Source organism: Girardinichthys multiradiatus, chromosome X (genome assembly GCF_021462225.1).
Source record: "Girardinichthys multiradiatus isolate DD_20200921_A chromosome X, DD_fGirMul_XY1, whole genome shotgun sequence".
NCBI classification, from domain to species: domain Eukaryota; kingdom Metazoa; phylum Chordata; class Actinopteri; order Cyprinodontiformes; family Goodeidae; genus Girardinichthys; species Girardinichthys multiradiatus.
Window position 1 is genome coordinate 26,719,715 of NC_061817.1, and position 21,645 is coordinate 26,741,359.

The 21,645-nt window shown below is 39.8% G+C and overlaps 1 protein-coding gene and 2 pseudogenes across 1 annotated transcript; all 3 read right to left on the reverse strand.

Annotated features, from left to right (window-relative positions):
* Positions 1-386: 386 nt before the first annotated feature.
* Positions 387-11,164, reverse strand: LOC124862915 (annotated as a pseudogene).
* A 1,819-nt stretch (positions 11,165-12,983) lies between these two features.
* LOC124863140 (myosin heavy chain, fast skeletal muscle) lies at positions 12,984-14,605 on the reverse strand. The gene is made up of 6 exons (XM_047357385.1): positions 14,494-14,605; positions 14,296-14,420; positions 13,924-14,181; positions 13,455-13,550; positions 13,211-13,342; positions 12,984-13,096 (listed from the first exon to the last, which is right to left on the reverse strand). Exons 1-6 carry the CDS (start codon positions 14,603-14,605, stop codon positions 13,079-13,081), a joined length of 741 nt encoding a protein of 246 aa, XP_047213341.1. The 3' UTR covers positions 12,984-13,078.
* LOC124863141 lies at positions 14,564-21,333 on the reverse strand (annotated as a pseudogene).
* Between the last annotated feature and the right edge of the window lie 312 nt (positions 21,334-21,645).

Sequence of the window (21,645 nt, forward strand, 5' to 3'; positions counted from 1 at the left end):
ATTTACCTTTTATCATTGTGTAAACCTCTTTGATTGGTCAGTATTACTGGAAAAGTGCTATATAAATTCAGTAATTTACCATAATTTGGGTTGGTAATACATTTTGTTTTCTTTTGTTTGTACTTAAGAATTTGGATTTCTAGTAATTATGGAAGAAGCAAATGCCCAAATGTGTTTAATATGTTCAACTACGATTGCATAGTATTGCACAAATACTATACTATTATATTGCACGTATTGTCTAACACATTTCGAAATAAAATTAGGAAACATACTTTTTGAATATAATATTACTGATTAGTAAAATGTTCAGTATGAATCTGATGCTTGCTATACAACTATGCTTTGTTTTTTATAAAGCAAATACACTCTAATACAAAACATGATAATGCTTAGTTTTTATTTAGATTTTACAGTGGAAAAATAATTCAACTTTTGATTCATATTTTATGAACTCTGTTGAAAAGCTCCATTAAGGTCTGGTCTCTTATTCAGCAGAATCACTCTGAAAAACAGGAAAAGGAAAAATCAACAATGAATGGTTTGAAGCACTGTATGAGCTTGCTATTAAGTGAGGAATAAGGGTTACTTCCACCATGAAAGATATTGAAAATGTTACCTTTCCAGCATCACGGCTCTTGACTCTGAGCTTGTTGACCTGAGATTCAGCAATGTCAGCACGCTCCTGGGCTTCTTCCATCTCATGCTGGACCTTCCTCAGCCTAGACATATGGGTGTTGGCCTGCTCCTCCTGGGAGTTTTGAAATTTCAAGTAATTTAGTTTACATTCAAAGTAAAATGAAGGCTTTATACTGTCCTTACTTAAATGGGGCAGTGTTTGGTGAAGGACAATCAACTATTTCACTTACCGCCTCCTCAGCCTGTCTCTTGTAGGTCTTAACTTTAAGCTGTAGCTTGTCCACAAGGTCCTGAAGCCTTGCCAAATTCTTCTTGTCCTCCTCAGTCTACAGGGATCAAGAAAATATTTGTGAAGACTTATACTAAACAACAAGACAAATGAATAGACAAGATGAATATTCTTTTGTATTAGAAGTATTTCAAATGTTTTTAGAAAAAGACTAGTCACCTGGTAGGTCAGCTCCTTAACTCTCCTCTCATATTTGCGGACTCCTTTAACAGCATCAGCTCCACGTCTCTGCTCACCTTCAACTTCAGACTCCAATTCACGAACCTGTTTAAAGGGGTTTAATAAGTAAATAATTTAATATTAATACAAGTTATATATGAAAACCACAATGTGCATTCACAGCACAAAATATTCATACCCTCTGCTCCAGTTTCTGGAGCTGCTTCTTGCCACCCTTCATGGCGAGGTTCTCAGCCTCATCCAGGCGATGCTGCAGGTCTTTGACTGTGACCTCCAGGTTCTTTTTCATCCTCTCCAGGTGAGAACTTGTGTCCTGCTCCTTCTTCAGCTCCTCAGCCATCATGGCAGCCTGAAATGATGGGTGTTTTTTAAATTGCAACCTTTGAGTTTTTGCTAAATTAAACTTGTTTGGTAAGATAGTGGTTCAACTAGACAGTGAACTGACATCAGTGATAGCCTTTTTGGCCTTATCCTCAGCGTTTCTTGCTTCCTGAACAGCATCGTCCACTTCACCCTGAACCTGGACCAGATCACTTTCCAGCTTCTTCTTGGTGTTCAGAAGGCTGGTGTTCTGTAAATTAATCAGGGTGATACATTTTAGATGTGTTAGTTTCATAGCTTTGAAAGCCCTTATTTCTTGTTAATGACTAAAGCCCAACCTGAGAGTGAAGCAGTCCGACACGCTCACTGGCATCAACCAACTCCTGCTCAGCCACTTTACGTGCTCTTTCTGTCTGCTCCAGAGCGGCTCTAAGCTCCTCAATCTCAGCCACCATCAGACCGTTCCTGCGCTCCACCATGGCCACCTGCTCCTTCATGTCCTCTTGTCCTCTGAGGGCATCATCAAGATGCACTTGGGCGTCCTAACAACAAAAACAATGATTGAGTCAGACATTTTGATTGTCTTACATTCTTCTGTTTAAATTGGGCTCTAATGGTGTGTTCCATTTGTACTTGGAAGTGGGAATTTCAAATGGAACGCACCCCTAAACTGGAATTACGAGTCAGACAGTTAGAACAACAGGACCATACCCGACTTCTACAATCAAGATGGCTACTACTTGCATCAACAGTGGAAAACTTTCTTACTGTGACTGTTTTTAGCAGTTCTGTATTTTTTATGAAGTCAGTCGTACACGTACTACATTTCAGTGTTTATAGGAGGCGATGTTTCAATGGTGTTTGTTTGCATGAAATACCACGTGAATACCGCGTTTATTGTCATTGTTATTGTCGTCTGTTACAGTTGCCAGCCATACAATCAAAAACAAGCAAGAAACTTGAACGTTATATTTCGGAGATGACATGAACTCCGACTTACCAGTTCTAACTTCTGAGGTTAATGAAATGCACAATAACACTAAACTCACCTTGAGTTGTCCTTGGACGTTCCTCAGTTGTTTCTGGGCCTCAGCAGCCTGCCTGTTGGCATGGCTCAGCTGAATCTCCATCTCGTTCAGGTCTCCCTCCATCTTCTTCTTGACTCTCAGAGCATCATTCCTGCTCCTGACCTCGGCATCAAGAGTGCTCTGCATGGAGTCAGTCATCCTTTGGCTGTTTCTCTTAATCTGCTCCATTTCTTCATCTTTTTCTGCCAGCTTCCTGTCAATCTCACTCTTGACCTGGTTGAGCTCCAGCTGGACGCGGAGAATCTTAGACTCTTCATGTTCCAGAGTGCCCTTAAAAGGTTTAAATACATATAAAAATTAGATCACGTGACAATAAAGTGATCTGAACATAAATACATGTATTATGTCATTTAAATGTTTTATTAGCTGGTGAGAAAGGTATTACCTCTGCTTCTTCCAGTGCAGCCTGAATTTCAGACTTCTCAGTCTCCACTGTCTTTTTAGCTTTTTCCAGCTCATGGATACTCTTTCCAGTCTCACCTATCTGTTCAGTCAGATCTGAGATCTCCTCTGAAGTGAAAAATAAATAGAATGAAGTGAAAAAGAAAATCTGCCAAATATGACTTTAAAGAATGACATTTAAAAATGGATGATTTTCCTTCAGGCTCATAAGAAATGTCACAACTAAAGCTAAAAATGGCATCTATCTGTATAAATTTGGTTTTGTTAAATTTCTTCTGCATATTTAAGAATGACATACGCTGCAGGTTCTTGTTCTCTCTCTTCATGGTCTCCAGCTGATCGAGCGCCTCTTCATAGGAGTTCTTCATCTTGAACAGCTCAGTGCTCAGAGAACGAGCCTCCTTTTGGGCTCCTTCCAGCTCAGCCTGGCTCTCCTCATACTTCTGCTTCCACTCTGCCAGGACCTGGAAAAGTAAGAATTTATTAAGAATATGCATTTATCTGCATAAATCTGCTTTTCTTGTAAAATTACTGTACCTTGTCAAAGTTCCTCTGCTTCTTGTCAAGGTTGGCAGCCAGAGAATTAGCTCTCTCCACATCAATCATGAGGTCCTCCACCTCACCCTGGAGCCTCTGCTTGGTCTTCTCTAAAGAGGCGCACTTAGAGTTCACAGCTTCAATGGACTCCTCGGCATCCTGCAAACGCTGGGCAAGCTTTTTCCTGTAGTGAAGAAGTAGAAAAGGTAAGAAGGTTAGTAGAAACAGACAATAAAAATTACATGTACTTTCTTTAAGAGACATTTATTTGAACTCACTTGGCCTCCTCCAGCTCCTCAGTGCGCTGAATAGCATCAGTCTCATATTTGGACCTCCACTGAGCCACCTCACTGTTGGCCTTAGACATGCCTCTCTGCAGCTCAGCCTTGGCCTCCTGCTCCTCCTCAAACTGCTCTCTGAGCAGATCACAGTCATGGCGGGCCGACTGAACAGCATGGGCCAGGGCATTCTTAGCCTGGGAAACACAAAGTTGAGAGTAAAATGATTTTCTATTGACCTCCTCATACAATACGATCTTTTTAAAAAAAAGATACATTTCCAGTCAATAACTTAATATTTTGCAAATGACAAACGTTAATGTAAAACCTCATTGGCCGTTTTTATACCTTCACTTCCTCCTCAATGTGTCTCTTGAGCTCCTCAATCTGTTGAGTGAAAGCCTGCTTGCCCCTTGTCAGCTGAGAAACAAGAGATTCTTTCTCCTCAAGCTGTCGACCAAATTCACCTATGAAAGGCACACATGTATTAATCTTACACATTTTTACAGATAAAATTTGTTAAATTAAGGTTGGGTGTTTTACCATTCTCTGTCTGGAGTCTTGCTTTCAGTGCATTAATGTCATTCAGCTGGCGAACATTCTCATCATTTTTAGCTTTGATTTCACTCAGTTGGTCCTCGAGAGTTCTGCACATTTTCTCCAGATTGCCCTGAAACCAACAGAGACAAATGTTAAAACTACTTATGAGCCTCAATTTGTATGTCTGAGCACTGCAAAATAGGAACCACCCACTCACCTTTGCCTTGGCAACAGCCTCCATGTTGCTGGACAGGTCATCAATCTCCATCTTGTACTCACTCTTCTCCTTCTCCAGCTTCTGCTTAACACGCTGCAGGTTGTCGATCTGTTCTCCCAGCTCAGCAACGCTGTCGGCCTGCTTCTTGCGAAGAGCTGCTGCTGTGGATTCATGCTGCAGGGTGGCTTCTTCAAGATCACGGCGCAGCTTCTGGAACTCAGCCTCACGCTTCTTGTTCATCTCAATCTGAGCAGCTGTGGCTCCACCAGCCTCCTCAAGCCTCTCGCTGATCTCCTCAAGCTCCCTGGAGAGGTCAGCTCTCTGCTTCTCTACTTTAGCTCTAGCAGCTCTCTCAGCCTCAATCTCCTCTTCTAGCTCCTCAATGCGAGCCTAGGATACAAGTAAATGGAAGTAATATTAAGATCCTTCAATAAAAGAATGAAACAATTTAGCCAAGTGCAATAAAAGTATTTTTTTCACACCTGGAGTTCCTTGATCTTCTTCTGAAGCTGAGCTCCAAGGGACTGTTCATCCTCAATCTTGCTAAGCAGTTGGCTGATTTCAAAGTCCTTCCTGGAATTTATCAAAACAAAGGTTGAGTTGAACATTGTGACATGACACTAACACCATTCTTTGGAAATAAAGAAAGTCTGCATTTACTTCTTGATTTTCTCATCAGACTGCTGCTTGTCATTCTCCAGATCCATGATGGATTCCTGGGCAAGCTTCAGATCTCCTTCAAGCTTCCTCTTGGCTCTCTCAAGGTCCATACGGAGCTTCTTCTCTTGCTCCAGTGAACCCTCAAGCTATCACATAGGAGGTAGATTCAGTTTTATGTATCAAAACCAAAACAGATCATGCTTGTGGCCAAACTATAAAGGTAAATAAACAGTTTTCTTACATCATCCACTTGCTGTTCCAGCTTTGTCTTGGCCTTGGTCAGAGTGTTGACTTTGTCTTCCTCTGCCTGGAGATCATCCAGTGTTTGCTGATGGGCCTCTTGGAGGGCTTTCTTCTCCTTGGTCAACTTGGCAATGGCCTCATCCTGAGTAGCCATCTCCTCTGTCAGGTTTTTCACCTAAAGGTTGCATGAAATACACAATTTTAAATGAACTCAAGCTTTTTAGAGTTGATAAATTTTGTATTTACGTGTATTGTACTCAAATAATAGTGCGTAATATTAACCTTGTTTTCAGTGGCATGTTTCTCCTTCTCCACTTTAGCCAAGGTGAGCTCTAAGTCATCAATGTCCTTCTTCAGCTCAGAGCATTCATCCTCCAGCTTCCTCTTCTTTGCAGTCAGCTCAGCATTGATTTCCTCTTCATCCTCCAGTCTCTCAGTTGTCTCCTTGAGTTTGGCCTCAAGCTGGATCTTGCTCTTAATCAGCCCTTCACATCTTTCCTCAGCATCTGAGAGACCTTCCATTTCCTACAATTAAATGTACATACGAAAGGATATAAAGAGAGCATCAACATCTGATAAACTGTAAATTTTCCCTTTAAAAGAAGAGAATTGTACTAACAGAGGCCACTTGGAGCTGCAAATCATTCTTTTCCTGGAGCAAGGAGACCATCTTCTCCTCCAGTTCCTTCTTTTTAGCCAAAGCAGTAGTCAAGTCTGATTTCATCTTTTCATAGTTCTCCTTCATATTCTGCAGCTCCTTCTCAGTCTCAGCACTCTTCAGCAGAGGCTTGATCTTGAAGTACAGGTTCATCCATGGCCAGTTCTTGACATTCATGAATGAACGGATGTTGTACTGAATACTATAGATAGCCTCTCTGTTTGGAAAATCAGTTTAACAAAAAAAAGGTTATTTCTACTACAGAAGGAGCTGGCTTCAAAAAGGTAATGCAATTCATTTGCAAATATAATACCACTCCAACCTCCTCTCCGTCATCTTAACAAACTCCTTCCTCATGACATATCCTCTGCAGAGAGCCTGAGTCATGGTGACCAGTGAAGCCAGTTTCTCATCTCTCATCTCCTCAAGAGTACCCAGAAGACCAGCTTTAAAGAACACCTATGTAGATATTGCAAATGTATTAAATTTCAGAATTAAATGATGTTCATTGATTTGTTATGCTGTATTTATGTCTTATTTATCTGATGGGAGACATACCTTAGTGTGTCCAAACTTGTACTGAGTATGGTCCACATCAATAGAGCCCAGCAGTTTCTCTGCAGCCTTCTTGTTGTCAATAAACTGTCCCTCAGGGATGACGCTGGCGTTCAATACTTTGTATCTACAAAGTTGATACAAGTATATCAGTTTTTCATGATCTTTACTAAAATGACCAAATATTCAGTTTATATTAAAAACAGCTAGCCACCTCTGCTTGAAGTCACCATAAAGGATTCTGCTTGGGAAGCCCTTTCTGCAGATTCTGATGCCCTCCAGTACACCGTTACACCTCAGCTGGTGGATGACCAAGAAGTTCTCCATAAGACCTGGTTGTTGAAAATATATTTAGTCAAAAATAATTCCTCAGTGTCCCTAAACTTTGGATCATTAAAATCAGTAAAAATGGGCATCTTACCTGGGGTCTTTGATTCATTGGGAATCAGACAACGCACAAAGTGAGGATGAGTGCTCCTTAAGTTGGACATCAGCTTGCCCAAGTTCTCCTGTAGATCAGCATTATTACATCAGTCCTTAGATAATTTTAACACACTAGCTTCTCATAGTTCTCTATGAACGTTTACATACCCTGAACAGAGCAGACACAGTCTGGAAGGAACCACCCTTCTTCTTGCCACCCTTCTTTCCAGCAGCAGCCTCAGCTAAAATTATGACATTGTAAACAATGGTTTTAAAACATTACCTGTCCTAAGCTCTCTTTACTGTAACAGTACAATTTCATCAGACGTTTGTGTTCCAAAGGCAGGATCAAAAGATGTAATAATAGTGTAAAATTGGCACCTCATAATTTTTGTGGCACAATTTCGGTTACTTTAAATAAAAAAAAGCTATAATATACATATATTATTATACATTTGTTTTCTTCAGCACTGATCTATACTTTTAGAACTTCTATTATTCTCTGTCTATTCAGGGTGTTTCTCATTTGACCTACTCAATTTGGGGTTATCTGCTTGTTTTACTGGTTCTTACCCTCAGCTGCTCCGTGAGTTGCATAGAGAAGACATAGCAGTTTGTTTGCAGACTTCTGGTAGAGCTGAACCACTGAATCGTTCAGTGGGTCCTTGTTCTTGTCCAGCCAGCCAGTGATGTTGTAGTCCACTGTACCAGCATAGTGAACCAGGGAGAAGTGAGCCTCAGCTTTACCCTTTCCAGGCTTTGGCTTCTCAAAGGCTTTGGTCTTGCCAAGATGCTGATCAACCAGCTTGTTCTTGAAAGTTGTATCAGAGGCTTTGGGGAACATACATTCCTCTTCAAGGATGGAGAAGATTCCCAATGGCTGTGAACAATTATGAATTTAAATCAGAACACAAATTTTAAATCAAGCTTCAAATCCATATATATTATTGGAGATGATTACTTTAACCTGACCAATACAGCTACTCACCTTCTCAATGAGCTCGATGCAGGCATGCCAAGTCCATACCAAAGTCAATCAACTCCCACTCAATGCCTTCTTTCTTGTATTCCTCTTGCTCCAGGACAAACATGTGGTGGTTGAAGAACTGTTGCAGTTTCTCATTAGTGAAGTTGATGCAGAGCTGCTCCAAGCTGTTGTACTGTAATTATAGAGATTCATTTAACTTAATTGAAAGTTAGGACATTTTTACAAGACTTTTTAAAATAATTTTTTATTTACTCACATCAAAGATCTCGAATCCAGCAATGTCCAGGACTCCAATGAAGAAGGCTCTTGACTGCTTTGTGTCCAGCATCTCATTGATACGGATGACCATCCACAAGAACATTTTCTCATAGATAGACTTTGCACAGAGCGCTGACTGAATTGTTGACCTATATGAAGAAATTCTTTTAAGTAAACTTATCTTAACAGTTGCCATATAACAACAGTTAAGATAAGGTTTGTTATACTTGGATAAAAATAAATTATTGCATCACAGATGGGTTTAATTTACCTGAGGGACAGTTTGACCTTTGGTGACCATCTCATTTCCGACTTTGACTCTTGGGTAGCACAGAGCCTTCAGCATATCAGCTGAGTTCAGACCCAGGAGGTAGGAGATTTTATCAGCCACTTTTGGAAAGAAACATAACACATGGTAAAAATGAATCGATGTTAAACTGATTGTTCAATGTATCTAAAGATATTGGTGATATCTTATAACTTACCCTCAGTGCCATCAGGTTCAGCCTGCTCCTCACGCTGCTTCTGCTTGAACTTCATGGCGCCATGATGCATCACAGCACCAGTGAGCTTGTAGATGTTAAACTTTTCATCAGCAGTGAAGCCCAAGATATCAATAGCAGTCTGTGTAGAAAAGAAAGGTATAAGTACACTACACATGTGTTTTAAGTAAGTCATTTTTAAGACACCAAAATATTATTTTACATCTGTAGCGATGAACTCTTCCACATCATTGATACTCTTGACAGTGATTTCACCCTGGCTGATCATTGGGAAGTCATAGGGGTTGGTGGTGATCAGCAGAGCATCTGAAACAATGGAAACAAAACAGCTTCAAAAACTGTAGGTTTTTTATTTTATAAGGTTAAGTTTTGTTAAACTTCAGATTTGAAGTATTTGGTCATTTACCAATGAGCTCAGGCTTGTGGCCTGTCATAAGCTGATAGAAGATATGGTAGCTCCTCTCAGCAGACAGCTGGAAGGTAACACGGGACTTCTCAAGCAGATCTAAGAATTACATGAATACAAGCTGAAACTTTGATAACCATATTAAGTTTTAAACTATAAAATAGAAAAAAAATACTTTAAGTGTTGATAACACTTCATTTTTGACGTACATGTTTCAATATCAGCTGAGGCCAGCTTTCCACTAGTACCAAAGTGGATCCTGATGAATTTACCCTAAGCAGAAATACAAGTATGTGTTACTTTGTGCAGAAAATCAACTATTAAATATCAAACACCGTTTTAACATTGTCTTAACTTACAAAACGGGAAGAGTTGTCATTCCTCACTGTCTTGGCATTTCCATAAGCTTCTAGCAGAGGGTTGGCAGCAACAATTTGGTCTTCAAGGGAGCCCTGAGTTTTACAGTTATTTACATGAACATTTCATACATTTAAAGAAAGTATTGAGTTGGCAGTTCTTCTTAAAACGCATAATCACCTGTATTTTGCCAGCAGCTTGTGTCTCCTTTTTGCCACCCAGAGCTGCAATTGTTGCAAAGTACTGGATGACACGCTTGGTGTTGACAGTCTTCCCAGCACCGGATTCTCCGCTGAGGTAGAAGAGATACATTTTCAATTATCAACTTAATTATTGTGGAGTTTATAAAAGAAAGTCCAATTTAGTGTTTGCTATACTTACGTAATCAGGATAGACTGGTTCTCACGATCTAAAATACAAATAAAGAATCTTTAAAAATGTTTTTTTTGATGTTACTCTTCATGTGGTCACATTTTATTTTGGCTTTGGTAACCACTAGTAAGTTTGTCCTACCTGTGAGCATGGCCTGATAGCCATTGTCAGAAATGGAGAAGATGTGGGGTGGAGCCTCAATCCTTTTCTTGCCTCTGTATCCTCCTACAACAACAGGATCATACACAGGAAGCCACTTGTAGGGATTCACGACCACACAGAACAACCCGGAGTAGGTCTGTTATAGTAGAAGACATAAACATTAATTCACCAAGAGACATTTAAATGATACATGTTATCATTTTCCTTGAACTAAAGTGCAAACCCACGTAGATCATCCAGGATGCAAAGCGATCCTTCAGGTTATACAGCACACAGGGCTCGTTGAGGTGGGTCATCATGGCCAAGTCCTCAAGCTTGTCAAACTTTGGAGGGTTCCTGGGAAAGATTTCATCCTCTTTGACGGTGACAGTCTAAAACAAAAAGTTGTTTTTTGTATGTTTTATGATTGCATCTTATAAGAAGATAGTAAGAAAAACTACACAAAAAGAATGCACAATAAAACAAAACTACTTACCTTTCCTGCATCTGTCTCAACTGTGACTTTGCCACCCTCCCTCTTGGTGACTTTGCACTTGACGTACAGATCCTCTGGATCCACCACAAAATATGCGGTTTTGGCATCAAAAGGAGTAGTTTGAGCCTCAATCCTCTCCTTTTCTGACTTCCGGAGGTAAATGGCGGCCGGGCCATACTGCTCCATTTCTGCGTCCGTGCTCATGGTGGCACTTTGGTGGAGCCTGCATAGTTTACAGATGATCTTTCATTATTTAAAAAAGTCTTATTTTAATGTGTGTTTGTGTGTAATTTTAAAAAGATTTTTTTAAACATGAAAGCGATTTGCTTACCTTACCACAGGATCCTGACTGAAAACTACAGATGTCTTGTGGAAACCCCAAAATGCTATAAAAAAGAAAATAACCCATATTAAAATGTTTTATACACCTTAACACACAGTATGTTAATATTTTATTCATATATTTTCTTAATTCATTTTTACCATTTAAATTTTGCTAGATTGTTTACCAATATATTTAACTACAAATTTACAAACCTGAAGAAAAAAAAAACCATACATCTATATTATACATAATTGACTTCTCTCACCTGAGTCAGATGCCTGCCTGATGGCTCAGGCATCTAGAGCGGCTGCTTATATTTGCTCAAGTATGTCTACTCAGCAGTAGGGGGTGGCTTAGTTTGGTAAAATGCAAAATGCTCATCACGTCTTCACTTGCCATTCATGTCCATATTCTGTATATAAGGACACAATCATTAAATGCAATGGTGTCAAGCTATTATGTAACAACATAAATAAATAAAGTCAGTTTACCCTTCTTTCATTTGATTTACAATAAATATTGCTGAATTGAATTTTATATATGTGTACACCAACAACAATTTTAAAGATTTTGATTTTGATGCAGAACTGTTTAGTTAGTGTTTACTAATACAAATTCAAGTCCCAAAGGATTTTAAGAATGTTTAAGAAATAAAGTACCACTACAGTTCCTATACATACTTTTGTAAAAATTTCTAAATTGTAAATGTTAGGTCTGAAATTGGTTCATAAATATTTACAAGGTCTCATGTTCACAGTTTAAACGACATAGCATGAGTGCAGTGCATGGTTTGCAATGTGTTTTGCCCATTAAACACCAGGATTTATTTAGACTCTGATTTTAGTTCAAACACTTTATGATATGCACTTGTCTCCAATTTAATTTTAATATCACAGCCAGTGCTGAGTCTCAAGAAGTCAGAAGCAACAGAATGTCACCAGTGTACGGTTGCAGGGTGCAGACGCTTCATATGTCTAATATTAATTTCACACACAGCTATGCCCATTTGTGGCAGAGTTAAATTAAACTAAATGGAGTTATATCAATTCCATTTTCTCAGCTGAACACATATGCAAGATGTTCGGGACTGTGTAGCTTTTTTGTGCTCACATGTAAAAATCCCCTCTCTTCATTTTCTTCACCACATTGTACCACAAAAACACCTTCAAAGAGAAACCGTCTCGGAATCATTTTGTTGGTCTTCAAGGGAGCCCTGCAGTAATTCAATTTGTTTTCATTCAGTTCACTTCATTCATAAAGCACCAATTCATAACACATGTCATCTCAAGGCATTTTACAAAGTCAATTTCATCAAATCATACAGATTTTAAGTCATGTACATACATTCCACTTAACCATAACAATCAAACAGTGCTGTCAAATTTATTTTACTATTCAAATTGGTTATAAAGTTTTCTATGGAAAGGAAGCCCAGCGGATTGCATCGAGTCAATGACTTGCAGCGTTCACTCCTCCTGGATGAGAATGTAGCAACAGTGGGCAGTTGCTTGCATTAAACTTGCAGCAGAACCAGGCTCAGTGTAAGTGGCCATCTGCCACAACTGACATGGAGTTTGAGAGGACAGAGCATACACACAAAAGAACACAGAAGAATTCATACCTTCTATGGGAAAGAAAAGAAAAACATTAATGGTAGTATCACTTTTAGTGGCTTCATCTAGTAGGGACACTTTACTGGAGGTCAATTTAATGTTGTCCACATAAAATCAAACTAAGCAGTTTCTCTTTCAACGACTCCGAGCCAAAGTTGATAACTTTCTTTTCTAAATTTAGAAGCAGAAAATTTAAGTCATCCAAGTTTTTATGTCTTCAAGATATAGTAGATTTACCACAGTTTGGGTTGGTAATTAAACTTTTTTTTTTTTTTTGTAATTAAGAATTTGGATTTCTAGTTATTATACTATACTATACTGTTACATAGCACATGTGTTGTCTAACACATTTTGAAAGCAAATGAGGAAACAAACATACTTTTTAAATATAATATAACTGATTAGTAAAATGTTCAGTATGAATCTGATGCTTGCTGTACAACTATGCTGTGTTTTTTATAAAGAAAATACACTAATACATGATATGATAGTGCTTATTTTTTATTTAGGTTTTACAGTGGAAAAATAATTCAACTTTTGATTCATATTTTATGAACTCTGCTGAAAAGCTCCATTAAGGTCTGGTCTCTTATTCAGCAGAATCACTCTGAAAAACAGGGGAAGAACAATCAGCAATGAATGGTTTAAAGCACTGTATGAGCTTGATATAAAAGGAAGGAATAAGGGTTGCTTCCATCATGAAATATATTGAAAATGTTACCTTTCCAGCATCATGGCTCTTGGCTCTGAGCTTGTTGACCTGAGACTCAGCAATGTCAGCACGCTCCTGAACTTCCTCCATCTCATGCTGGACCTTCCTGAGACTGGACATGTGGGTGTTGGCCTGCTCCTCCTGAGAGTTTTGAGAAAACAATTAGTTTAGTGTAAAGTAAACTGAAGGTTTTATACTGTCCTTACTTAAATGGGGCAGTGTTTGGTGAAGGACAATCAACTATTTCACTTACCGCCTCCTCAGCCTGTCTCTTGTAGGTCTTAACTTTAAGCTGTAGCTTGTCCACAAGGTCCCGAAGTCTTGCCAAATTCTTCTTGTCCTCCTCAGTCTACAGGGATCAAGAAAATATTTGTGAAGACTTATACTAAACAACAAGACAAATGAATAGACAAGATGAATATTATTTTGTATTTGTATTTTGTATCATTTGGTTGTCTTAAATTCTTCTGTTTAAATTGGGCTCTAATGGTGTGTTCCAATTGTACTTGGAAGTGGGATTTTCAAATGGAACGCACCCCAAAATTGGAGTTACGAGTCAGACAGTTAGAGCAACAGGACCATACCCAACTTCCACAATCAAGATGGCTGCTACTTGCATCAACAATGGAAAACTTTCTTGCTGTGACTGTTTTTAGCAGTTCTGTATTTTTTATGTAGGTTAATTCTGAGGTTAATGAAAGGCACAATAACACTAAACTCACCTTGTTGGCATGGCTCAGCTGAATCTCCATCTCGTTCAGGTCTCCCTCCATCTTCTTCTTGACTCTCAGAGCATCATTCCTGCTCCTGACCTCGGCATCAAGAGTGCTCTGCATGGAGTCAGTCACCCTTTGGCTGTTTCTCTTAATCTGCTCCATTTCTTCATCTTTTTCTGCCAGCTTCCTGTCAATCTCGCTCTTGACCTGGTTGAGCTCCAGCTGGACGCGGAGAATCTTAGACTCTTCATGTTCCAGAGTGCCCTTAAAAGGTTTAAATACAATAAAGATTAGATCATGTGACAATAAAGTGATCTGAACATAAATACATGTATTATGTCATTTAAATGTTTTATTAGCTGGTGAGAATGGTATTACCTCTGCTTCTTCCAGTGCAGCCTGAATTTCAGACTTCTCAGTCTCCACTGTCTTTTTAGCTTTCTCCAGCTCATGGATACTCTTTCCAGTCTCACCTATCTGTTCAGTCAGATCTGAGATCTCCTCTGAAATGAAAAATAAATGGCCTTGGCAAAAGCCTCCATGTTGCTGGACAGGTCATCAATCTCCATCTTGTACTTATTCTTCTCCTTCTCCAGCTTCTGTTTAACATGCTGCGGGATGTCGATCTGCTCTCCCAGCTCAGCAACGCAGTCGTCCTCTCTATAATCTTAACAAAATCCTTCCTCATGACATATCCTCTGCTATGTTATGCAGTATTTATGTCTTATTTATCTCATGGGAGACATACCTTTTTGTGTCCAAACTTGTACTGAGTATGGTCCACATCAATGGAGCCCAGCAGTTTCTCTGAGGCCTTCTTGTTGTCAATAAACTGTCCCTCAGGGATTCAATTCAATTCAGTTTTATTTATATAGCGCCAATTCACAACACATGTTGTCTCAAGGCACTTCACAACAGTCAGGTACATACATTCCAATTAATGCTAACCATTGAACAGTGCAGTCAAAGTTGGTTATTTATTCAAATTGGATAAAATGTTTTTCTGTCTAAGGAATCCAAGCAGATTGCATCCAGTCAGTGACTTGCAGCATTCACTCCTCCCGGATGAGCATGTAGAGACAGTGGACAGTCACTGGCGTTGACTTTGCAGCAATCCCTCATACTGAGCATGTATGTAGCGACAGCGGAGAGGAAAAATTCCCTTTTAACAGGAAGAAACCTCCAGTAGAACCAGGCTCAGTTTGAGCGGCCATCTGCCACGACCGACTGGGGGTTTGAGAGAACAGAGCAGAGACACAAAGAGAACACAGAAGCACTGATCCAGGAGTACGTTCTATGGGAAGGAAAGGTAAATGTTAATGGATGTAGCTCCTTTAGTTGTTTCACCTAGAAAGAAAGAACAGATCAACTCTGAGCAAGTTTTCAAGGTTAGAGTCTGAAAGAGAGCACATACAGTTAGTTCCAGTTAAGCTCAGTCAATCGCCATCTCTAGGAGAGAGAAAAGGTTAAACACTAAAAGACAGGGCTATGTGGATCATCGGTAGAGGGTGAGCATTAAGTTGTTGCCCGCAGAAGCTCGGACGACTCCCCTCTCCAGAAAGGTGTCACAGGTAGACACACAGCCAGGCCAGGTGTAGCTTCTAGGAAGAGAATAGAGAGATCAAGGTTAAAAGCTGAAATAACAGCAAATAATGCAAAATTGGAGAGTAGTGTGAGAATGTAGCGCAGAGGGTGAAAGTGGTCATTATGTCCTCCAACAGCCTAAGCCTATAGCAGCATAACTACACAGATAGTTTCAGTTCAGATTATTTAGTTAAACGGCGCTTATTTACAACGTCGTCTCAAGGCACCCCACAAAGGGTCCAACTGATGGTCATTGTTATACTAAAAACCAGAAGGATTGGGATACCTCTCTCTGTCAGACTGATTATAACCATTGGAAAAGAGAGGGGGTCATACAGGTAGCCGAAATGGAGGGTGTGTTTGCACCTCAGCCATAACTGAGCCGGTTTAGGCTGAACCTGACTCCCCCTCACTCCAACCAACATGGAGGGAGGAAGGCTCCCTCCCTGATAACCTAAGCCACTCTAACTATAAGCTTTATCAAAAAGGAAAGTTTTAAGCCTAGCCTTAAAAGTAGACAGGGTGTCTGCCTCACGGACTAAAACTGGGAACTGGTTCCACAGGAGACGAGCCTGATAGCTAAAGGATCGGCCTCCTATTCTACTTCTAGAGACTCTAGGAACCACCAGTATACCTGCAGTCTGAGAACGAAGTGCCCTGTTAGGAACGTATGGAACAATCAGATCTCTGATGTATGATGGAGCTAGATCATTAAGGGCTTTATATGTGAGGAGGAGAATTTTAAATTCTATTCTGGATTTAAAAGGGAGCCAATGAAGGGAAGCTAAAATAGGAGAAATATGATCTCTCTTTTTAATTTTCATCAGAACTCTTGCTGCAGCATTTTGAATCAGCTGAAGGCTTTTAACTGCATTTTGTGGACATCCTGATAGTAAATAATTACAATAGTCCAGCCTTGAAGTAACAAATGCATGGATTAATCTTTCAGCGTCACTCCTGGACAGGATATTGCTAATTTTGGCAATGTTCCATAGGTGAAAGAAGGAAATCCTAGAAACCTGTTTAATATGGGATTTAAATGACATGTCCTGGTCAAAAGTAACACCAAGGTTTTTTACTTTATTACCGGAGGTCAATTTAATGCCATCCAGGTTAAGTGATTGACTAAGCAGTTTCTTTTTTAAAGACTTCGGTCCAAAGACGACAACTTCTGTCTTGTCTGAATTTAGAAGCAAAATATTTAAAGTCATCCAAGTTTTTATATCTTCAAGACATGCTTGTAGTCTATCTAACTGGTTGGGCTCATCAGGATTTATGGATAAGTAAAGCTGAGTATCATCAGCGTAACAATGAAAATTTATCCTATGCTGCCTGATAATTTGACCTATTGGAAGCATATATATAGTAAAGAGAATTGGCCCAAGTACTGAACCCTGTGGTACTCCACAATTAACCCTGGAGTTTAAAGTATATTTATCATTTACATGAACAAACTGGAATCTGTCAGACAGATAAGATTTAAACCAGCCTAGCGCTGTTCCCCTAATCCCTACAGCATATTCCAGCCTTTTTAAGAGAATATTATGGTCGACTGTATCAAATGCAGCACTGAGATCTAACAGAACCAGTACAGACACAAGTCCATTATCTGAGGCCATCAGAATATCATTAGTGACTTTCAGAAGAGCTGTTTCTGTGCTATGATGAGCTCTGAAGCCCGACTGAAACTCTTCAAACAGGTCATTGCTGTGTAAATGCTAACACATTTGATTAACAACTACTTTCTCAAGAATTTTAGGTCTGTAATTTTTCAAGTCATCTCGATCAAGCGAAGGATTCTTAAGTAAAGGTTTAATTACAGCTAACTTAAAAGCCTGTGCTACCTAGGATTTTTCTTGTTCTCTTCTATTAATGATGAGAAATAAGCTGTTCTGGCTTGGCGAAGTGTCTTTTTGTACAACAGTAGGCTATTTTTCCAGATTAAGTAGGAATCCTCTAGGTGTGTAGAGCGCCACTTTCTCTCCAATTTTCTAACATTGTGCTTTAAAGTATGCAGCTCTGAATTAAACCAAGGAGCTAGTCTCCTATGAATGATTACCTTCTTTTTCAAGGGGGCTGCATTGTCTAATGCATCACGCAATGATGAAGAAACACTATGAACAAAAGAATCAATTTGTGAAGGGGCAGAAACAGAATTATTGCCCTCCACTGTGCTTTTCAGTGATAATGAGGAAATTAAAAGTGGAACAGATTCTTTAAAGGTTGTTACAGCATCGTCTGATAATGATCTACTATAATGAAATTTTCTTTCAGGTGTGGAGTACTCGGTTAAATTAAACCAAAGGTTATTAAGAAATGGTCAGACAGTAAAGGGTTATGAGAAAATATTGTTATGTCTTTACACTCAATGCCATATGTCAGCACAAGGTCCAGAGAATGAAGACAAAGGTGGGTAGGTTTGTTAATGTTTTGAGCAAAGCCAATTCAGTCTAAGATAGCATTAAACGCTATATTTAGGCTATCACTTTCAGCGTCAACATGAATGATAAAATCCCCCATTTTAATAACTTTATCTGTATTTAACACTAAATCTGATAAAAGGTCTGAAAACTGATCTAAAAATTGCGAGTAAGGGCCTGGTGGACGGTACAAAACAACAAACAGAAGTGGTTTTAGTACTTTGTAATTTGGATGAGGAAAACTAAGGATTAAATATTCAAAAGTGTTGTAGCTATTGATTGGTCTGGGACTAATCAATAAATCGGACTGAAAGATGGTTGCTACTCCTCCTCGTCGCTGGTGTCTCTAGTGCCACGTTTTTGACTATGGAGCTGCCAATTGAGTTGGCTTCTCAGCGGGTGTGTTGCTGAGCGGGGATAATCTGTTAGAAACGCAGACGGGTTGGTGGTGACCTGTGGGCTGGGATCTAGGACTATGCTTTCTATGTACCGTCACCCAGCTGGCCTGAGGCCCCGGCTGCGCGGGCTCTGTTGGAGGACTGGTACGGGGAGCTACCCTCGGTGGCTCCGTGCTGGCTAAGGGGCCTCGGCTATCTGCTGGATTTTCAACAGCGCGGAGCCGGGCTTCCAATCCCAACACCCTCGCCTCCAAAGCTACAAAAATGCTACATTTATTACACGTACCATTATCACTAAAGGATGCAGGGGAGTAACTGAACATCTGACACAGAGAGCAGGAGAGAGGAGGAGACTCAGAACGGGTAGCCATGGTGGAGCTAAAGCTAACGCTAAGCTAGCGACCCCTTACCACAACTAGAAAAACCGTGTAAGACACGGAGAGTCCCCAAACGTTAAATACAGCAACAGAAAGTATGTGTTTTAACGTGCTTAGGTATTATAACAAGTCAGAGATATCACAGCAGAGAGAAATCAGATCAAAGAGAGAGCCTTTACACACCAAACAATTCACCAAGTGCAACAGCGAAAACAGGAAGTGACGTTACCCAGAGCTCCAGCCGACAACACTCGACAATGACCCCAAAAAATGACGCTGGCGTTCAATACTTTGTATCTACAAAGTTAATACAACTATATCAGTTTTTTATGATCTTTACTAAAATGACCAAATATTCAGTTTATATTAAAAACAGCCGCCAACTCTGCTTGAAGTCACCATAGAGGATTCTGCTGGGTAAGCCCTTTCTGCAGATTCTGATGCCCTCCAGCACACCATTACACCTCAGCTGGTGGATGACTAAGAAGTTCTCCATAAGACCTGGTTGTTGGAAATATATTTAGTCAAAAATAATTCCTCAGTGTCCCTAAGCTTTAAATCATTCAAATCTGTAAAAGTTGGCATCTTACCTGGGGTCTTTGTTTCATTGGGAATCAGACAATGCACAAAGTGAGGATGAGTGCTCCCCAATTTGGTCATCAGCTACAATTAGTCTCCAGTTTAATTGCAAACAGATGTTCTCTATGGAAGTTTACATACCCCGAACAGAGCAGACACAGTCTGGAAGGTACCACCCTTCTTCATGCCACACTTTTTCCACCAGCAGCCTCAGCTAAATTATGACCTTATAACAATGGTATTAAATTATAACTTGTGCCGCACTCTCTTTACTGTAGCAGTACAATTTTATCAAACATTAATTCTAGAAAGGCTTGGACAAGAACAAATTTGTGCTAATAGAGTAAAATTAGCAACACATCACTTATGAATATCATGGCACAATTTAGTTTACTTTAAATAAAAAAAAGCTTTTCAAGATCACAATTCAATAGTTTTAGAACTTCTATCACTCTGCGTCTTTTCAGGGTGTTTCTCATTTTGGATTGTCTGCTTATTTTACTGGTTCTTACCCTCATCTCCGGCATGAGCTGCATACACGAAGCAGAACAGTTTGTTTCCAGACTTCTGGTAGAGCTGAACCACTGAATCATTCAGTGGGTCCTTGTTCTTGTCCAGCCAGTCAGTGATGTTGTAGTCCACTGTACCAGCATAGTGAACCAGGGAGAAGTGAGCCTCAGCTTTGCCCTTTCCAGGCTTTAGCTTCTCAAAGGCCTTGTTCTTGCTAAGATGCTGATCAATCAGCGTGTTCTTGAAAGTCAGAGGGTTTTGGGAACATGCATTCTTCTTCAAGGATGGAAAAGATGCCCAATGGCTGTGAGCAGTTATCAATTTAAATTAGAACACAAATTTCAAATGACGCGTCAAATCCATAGAAATTGTTGGAGATGATCACTTTAACCTGACCAATACAGCTACTCACCTTCTCAATGAGCTCAGTGCAGGCAGCAAAGTCCATACCAAAGACAATCAACTCCCACTCAATGCCTTCCTTCTTGTACTCCTCTTGCTCCAGGACAAACATGTGGTGGTTGAAGAGCTGTTGCAGTTTCTCATTGGTGAAGTTGATGCAGAGCTGATCCAAGCTGTTGAACTGTAATAATAGAGATTTGTTTAACTTAATTGCAAGGAATGTTTTTATTTACTCACATCGAAGATCTCGAATCCATCAATGTCCCAGGCTCCAGTGAAGAAGGCTCTTGCCTGCTTTGTGTCCAGCATCTCATTGATACGGATGACCATCCACAAGAACATTTTCTCATAGATAGATTTGCACAGAGCGCTGACTGCATTTTTGACCTATAGGAAGAAGGTTTCTGTTTTATGTAATAAACTGCCATATAACAGCAGTTAGGATAAATGTAGTTGTGATTGGAAAGAAATAAACCATAGCATCACAGATGGGTTTAATTTACCTGCGGGATGGTCTGACCTTTGGTGACCATCTCATTTCCAACTTTGACTCTTGGGTAGCACAGGGCCTTCAGCATATCAGCTGAGTTCAGACCCAGGAGGTAGGAGATTTTATCAGCCACTTTTGGAAAGAAACATAACATGATGAACATCAAGCAATTTTAAACCAATTTTTCAATCTACAAGATGAGAATGATATTTTATAACTTACCCTCAGTGCCGTCAGGTTCAGCCTGCTCCTCACGCTGCTTCTGCTTGAACTTCATGTTGCCATGATGCATCACAGCACCAGTGAGCTTGTAGATATTACATTTTTCATCAGCACATGTGTTTTAAGTAAATAATTTTTAAGACACCAAAATATTATTTTACATCTGTAGCGATGAACTCCTCCACATCATCGATACTCTTGACAGTGATTTCACCCTGGCTGATCATTGGGAAGTCATAGGGGTTGGTGATAAGCAGAACACCTGAAACAATGGAAACAAAACACTGTAGGTTTTTTATTTTATAAGGTTAAGTTTTGTTAAACTTCCGATTTGAAGTATTTGGTCATTTACCAATGAGCTCAGGCTTGTGGCCTATCATAAGCTGATAGAAGATATGGTAGCTCCTCTCAGCATACAGCTGGAAGGTGACAGAAAACAATGTGGGTTACATTGATAACTGGCGAACATTTTGGAGAAAACCTGGTCTGATCCGGAAAAACGGCATCCATCCCACTTTGGATGGAGCAGCTCTTCTTTCTAGGAATCTTGCCGAATTTATTTGTTCTCCAAAACTCTGACAACCCAGGGTTCAGACCAGGTAGCAGGGTCTTAGTTTAATACCCCTCTCTGCAGCTTTTGTACTGCTACCCACCCATTACCCTATTAAGACAGTGTCTCGCCCACGGCCCATATTGAATAGGTTAAAAAATAATCTAAAAGGAGGAAATCAGGAAAATCTCATAAA